Raw genomic sequence first — 5,538 nt, 5'->3', positions numbered from 1 at the left:
AAGGGAGTTGTAGTACTCCCCAGGGGTGCTCTAGGAGCAACTAAAAGGGCATTGCAACACTCCCTAAGGGTGTTCTAGGAATAGCTATAAAGGTGTTCTAGTGCTCTCCATGGTGGCATTTTGTTGAAAAGAAATGTAGGCTTGCTATAGCATTCCAGTAACTTACATGTTGATTTCAATTTATTCTCAATGACTACCAACAACAAAGCACATTAGCAGTACGCAATAATATATTTGCAACACCTTATACTTACCACATAGTTGTTTCCAAGTCACTCTTATAGAAGTTAGCAAACTGTACTTATAACCTAATTTTCAATAGAAGCATCCAATTGTGGGTGTCAATATACCTAGGTGTAGGCAAACACCCTTACAGTGGCTTAGCTATTATTGGGTAGTAAAGTGACATTTGTGGTGCTCAACAACACCCCCAAGTGCTACAATACTCCCCTAGGGTGTTGTAAATACCATGGGTGTACATGAACACCTTTACGATGGGTGTACCTGTAACATCTCGTTTTAACAGTGTTGGTACCTGCCCTACGTGCATATTATAAATTACTTCTCTTCGCAAAAATAAAGGACTCTCCTGCAAATTAAATATGAACCAAGGCAGAATTAACTCTGCATGCCTGAAGAGCAACCTAACTGTGCTACTAAAATCTTAAACACTTACATAGTGTATGAGTCTTGTTTATCATAAAGACTTCAGTCTCAACCTGTACAGATCTCTGTAGTCAGACAAAAAGAGAGGGATGCAAAAATGTAACAGTTTGGCAGCAATCGTGTCAAGATATAGACATGCAGCTAGTGTATACAACTTGCACTGAAGCTTATTATAGATATACACTCTCTTAAATACTAACCTTACACCCACTTATTTTGAAAATACACCCTCGTCTTTGCATTTTATGACACAAAATTTGTAGCATTCAACAACACATGCACTATCTTCAGACTATAATACCTATGTGTATATACTGGCTTAAATAGTGATGTTCACAATCAATGGTATATAAAAATATAGTTATTCAATTACAATAGCACATGTATGCATGTGTCAGTGTGACTGGATTTTTAAGTGAGCAATCCATTGTATTGTTTCTATATAGCACTCTTCAAACCAAATGTCAGTACCAAATTAATTGTAAATATGAGATGCTAAAATGGTTGTGCACTGTTTCATAAATCTGGTCTCATGTGTGTTATAATTCTGCACCTGCATGCATGTGTTGGAGCTATAAATGCAAACATTGAATTAAGTATTTGTGTAAACACATTGTAACACATTGTAATGATCAGGAAGGCTATAACATGATAAGGAACAAACACTGCATATATAGAAAATTAGATAAGTAAGTAAATATCACCTGATTGCAAAATTAACAGCACCAAAAAGGAAATCCGTGCACACAGTTGTTAAGTATTTAAAGACAGATCAGCTCAGCAAGTATATCATATCCTTCAAACTAGTTTGTAAAATGAAGACAATTCTTGTTATTATAGGAGTACTATCTTCTGCTGTCCTCTTGGCAGAAGCTACGGTGAGTTTAATGAAGTTGATGGATAGCAGATGATGTGAATATTTCAGGATTCCTATAATGATGATTATCAGATCTGTGGGAAATGTGACTATGATGATTACAAAGGACCAAATGGACCCAAAGGCCCAACGGTATGAATTTCTGCATGCCTATACTTGTTAGCTAACCAACTGGTGAATACATATCATAATCCATACTGGTATGGTATGTGTGTAGGGTCGTCCTGGTCCACCGGGAAGAAATGGAGTCCCTGGTGCCCCTGGTCAGAAAGGCTACCCAGGTCCTAATGGTGAACCTGGAGATGATGGCTACCCTGGACCATATGGTCCCCCAGGAAGACCAGGAAGATGTTTCAACAGACCAGGCAAGCCAGGTGCACCTGGTGAAGATGGAGATCCTGGCAAAAATGTATCAAAATTACAAAACCAATTGACAAAGTATATTCAACTACTTTCTCCTACAGGGATACTATGGTCCTCCTGGATACCCAGGCCCACCTGGATACAAGGGAGAGAAAGTCAGTCACAATACAATAAGAAGCTCTCACATGTACAATTAATTTATATAGGGAAAATGCTGCAAATATGCACCATATGGTGACAAGGTATGTTCACCTTATATGAATTAGTAATCTACATACACACTGGTGTACATGTTGTGCTCACTATAAATTATATTCTAATTTTAGGGACAACCAGGCAAACCAGGTTACCCAGGAAGAGATGGAAAACCAGGCCGTCCAGTAAGATAACTCGAAACCATAGAACCTGCAATACTTGATTAACTCTTGTAGGGATACCCAGGAAGCCCAGGAAGACAGGGAAAAACCTGGGGACTTGAAGAGGTAAGATTCACAAAGACTAAAGATGCCATACAATGACACAAACAAGCATGATTAACATTTATGCACCTGTTAGGCTGAACAGGAGATTGTAGAAGCTGTTAGGAGTCTAAGATCAAAGGTATATAATGATATACATAAAACAATAAATTTGCAATAATCACTTGCCCCTGTCTATTATGTGTAGTTGAGTACATGTTGCAGAGGAGGTTAGACAAATGAAATGTATACACTTTAAAAAGTGACAACCTTAAAAATACACAGCTGGATATTATGGATATAGCTATGACAGCAAACACAAGCGTACCACAGGTGGTTACAACAGCCAGTGCCCACCACATGGGAAGGTACCTTGTACATGTACTCTAAAATATTAGTCAAGTTTAAATCTAAAATTCTTTGTAGTACACATATGGAAGTACAGGTCATCCAGGATACCGTGGTGACAAGGTAAGATAAATGTGATATAAAATACTCATCACTGTTAGTTGGTGCTTAAACAAACATTAACTATAATATTTTTCAAGGGAAAAGATGGTGAACCTGGAGCACCTGGCTATCCGGGTGAACAAGGAGAACAGGGACATCCTGGATATCCTGGAAAACCAGGAAACCCTGGCCCACAAGGACCACCAGGAAAAGATGGTGCTGATGGAAACAAGGATGATTGCCCCAAGTGTCGTCCATACTATTCACAAAAAGGAGATGCTGGTTATCCGGGGAAGCCTGGAGAACGAGGAGCCCCTGGACCTAGAGGACCAAATGGACCACCTGGAGATGATGCCAAGTGTTACCCAGGAAAACATGGACAACCTGGAAAACCAGGAAGAGATGGACAACCTGGAAAAGATGGTGCACCTGGAAAGCCTGGCTATGATGGTAGTCCTGGTCAAGATGTTAGCTTGAATAATGCTGTCCGTCTAAAACAGCTCCAATCTTACATATACAGACTCAAGAACAGCTTGGCTTCGTGTTGCAGTGGCTACCACAAGAGAGATAGTAAAGAGATGGAGGAGAACTTTGAGGAAGATCTTGAGTTGGATGATGGCAGCGATATCACAGGAGAGATGAGGGACACCAGAACTGCATCCTACTACAAACCATGCAAGTACTATGTCAACTATCCTGGAGGAAGCTCCTGTGACTATTATTATGGAGTTTGTCCATTCAAGAAAGGTCGTAGTGGACCCCCTGGACCCAAGGGACCTGATGGTGATCCTGGTCCCCCTGGTGTATATGGACCACCTGGTAGGCCTGGACCTAAAGGACCACCAGGACAGAAAGGAAGACGAGGATCTCCTGGACCAAAAGGAAAACCAGGATCCCCAGGAGACAATGTCTACTCTTATTGTCCTTCATCAGGAAGCAAGGGAGATAAAGGAGCACCAGGAAAACCTGGTATTTCAGGACGACCAGGACGTCCTGGAGCTCCTGGACCTAAGGGAGATTCTTGCTTACCTTCTTATGGTCGTGCTGGTGAGCCAGGAAAACCTGGTGTGCCTGGAGAAGATGGTAAAGATGGACGACCAGGAGTGCCAGGTAGACCGGGTGATAAAGGTGCCCCAGGTGAAGGAGATGTCTCCAAGAATTTCTTCAATCAACAATATGCTCTACTAAGAAGAATCGAGGAAGTTCTGCAGTCCAGAAAATGTTGCCGCAAGGCTTACTGAGTTGTAATTCTGACCGAGGATTGAACACTATAAATTGTATATATTTGTTTATTATATTTATCTGATTTACATTAAACATTTACTCAGAAATAAATTATACATAAACTGCAGCTGGGTTAAGTACTGTACAATTCGCTAGCTGTACTGCTTCAACAGTGACTTTGCTTTATCATTATTTGCTGCTAGTATAAATCTTTTTTTTCCTGCTAGTATAAACCTTCCAATTAAACTTAGGTCAATCACAGTGTTGAAGTATTCATCATACTTGCATTACGTACATGGCAAGACATCATTCCAGTTGTGTGGTGTGTTAAAGTACAGAAGGTGTTTAAAACTATAAGTATAAATTTGACAAAGCTTGGTAATGAATTTTAAAGTGAATTTTGGTTGATTGGTAGAATTAGTTTGGAAAAAAATGGTCTGTTACGCATCCCACTACATTCTGGTACACATAATTATAGCCATAATGCTAGCGTAATTATTAAACCTAGATACAATTGAAATACCAGTACCTATCCACTCCACCACATCTTGTCCAACTATGCAAAAGACTTATGGTGGTAAAGTAATTCCAGCACAACAAGCAAAAGGTTGAGTTCAACATGCAGGTAATTTAAAACTGTAGTGAATTTATCACCATAAGTCTTGTAGTTAAAACTGTACTGTTTTAAAGCATAATTGGCTCAAGCCTATAGTTGTATTTTATTTAGGATGCAGGACCAGTTGTCCTACAGATGTTCAGTACTTGTGCTGTAAAGTCTTATAAATAAAAATAAATAGATATATATTCATACATATACTTTTATGACAAATAAGCTTGTTGCTAATTATGTACAGTTGTAGGTAGCATTGACTACTTTTAGTGTTCTCCCTCCCACACACAGAAAAGCAATCCGGCACAGACAGACTGGTACAATTGTACATAGCTATGTGCTCCTTACTTTACTATTCGGTACTGATTAATATCACAATGGGCAATATACAAAAGGTTGCAACATGCACAGTCGAAAGATATACAAGAAAAATGAAGCATGAATGAAATAAATGAGGAAAACTACAATTAGATGTACTCACTAGCTATATACACTCAGTGCAGTATATGTGACTGGATTTCCAAAAAGGGGTCTTCCACACACATCCTATTATATGAACTCAGTAGACCACAATTGGTATTCAAGTGGCATAATTTTATAAACTTGGAATATTCTCCATCCGTTAAGCCATGTTGGTACTCACTACTGACCAAATTTCAAGTCAATAGCTTTTTCAATCTAAAGTTATGAATCGTAAAAATTGATAAATAGGATGTGTTTGTGAAGACCCCCTCTTTGCAAATCTGGTCATATATGTGTAATATGTGTGTACGCATGTATATTGTATAAAGGAGCAGATTAAAAATACACAGGTTTCAAAGTGCTAGCTCTTGTTAAAAGTTCATCAAAGGTCATACCCATAGAAATAAAGAATGAGTTACTATATATAC

The 5,538-nt window shown here is 38.9% G+C and overlaps 1 protein-coding gene across 1 annotated transcript; it reads left to right on the top strand.

Annotated features, from left to right (window-relative positions):
- Nucleotides 1-1,474: 1,474 nt before the first annotated feature.
- LOC136256974 (collagen alpha-1(I) chain-like) lies at nt 1,475-4,137 on the top strand. The gene is made up of 12 exons (XM_066050062.1): nt 1,475-1,544; nt 1,592-1,675; nt 1,761-1,952; nt 2,008-2,061; nt 2,113-2,148; nt 2,233-2,286; nt 2,338-2,388; nt 2,462-2,506; nt 2,573-2,594; nt 2,650-2,732; nt 2,791-2,835; nt 2,913-4,137. Exons 1-12 carry the CDS (start codon nt 1,482-1,484, stop codon nt 4,053-4,055), a joined length of 1,872 nt encoding a protein of 623 aa, XP_065906134.1. The 5' UTR covers nt 1,475-1,481; the 3' UTR covers nt 4,056-4,137.
- The last annotated feature ends 1,401 nt before the right edge of the window (nt 4,138-5,538 follow it).

Source organism: Dysidea avara, chromosome 5, assembly GCF_963678975.1.
Source record: "Dysidea avara chromosome 5, odDysAvar1.4, whole genome shotgun sequence".
In the NCBI taxonomy this organism is placed as follows: domain Eukaryota; kingdom Metazoa; phylum Porifera; class Demospongiae; order Dictyoceratida; family Dysideidae; genus Dysidea; species Dysidea avara.
Note: the sequence above shows the minus strand (reverse complement) of the source record. Positions and strands in the feature narration are given on the sequence as shown.

Excerpts from the sequence above, each read along its gene's own strand:
- LOC136256974 (XM_066050062.1), top strand. The coding sequence starts at position 1,482 with ATGAAGACAATTCTTGTTATTATAGGAGTACTATCTTCTGCTGTCCTC. Across the intron at positions 1,676-1,760 it reads ATGGACCCAAAGGCCCAACG|GGTCGTCCTGGTCCACCGGG; the intron begins GTATGAATTTCT and ends GTATGTGTGTAG. Across the intron at positions 2,389-2,461 it reads AAACCTGGGGACTTGAAGAG|GCTGAACAGGAGATTGTAGA; the intron begins GTAAGATTCACA and ends TGCACCTGTTAG.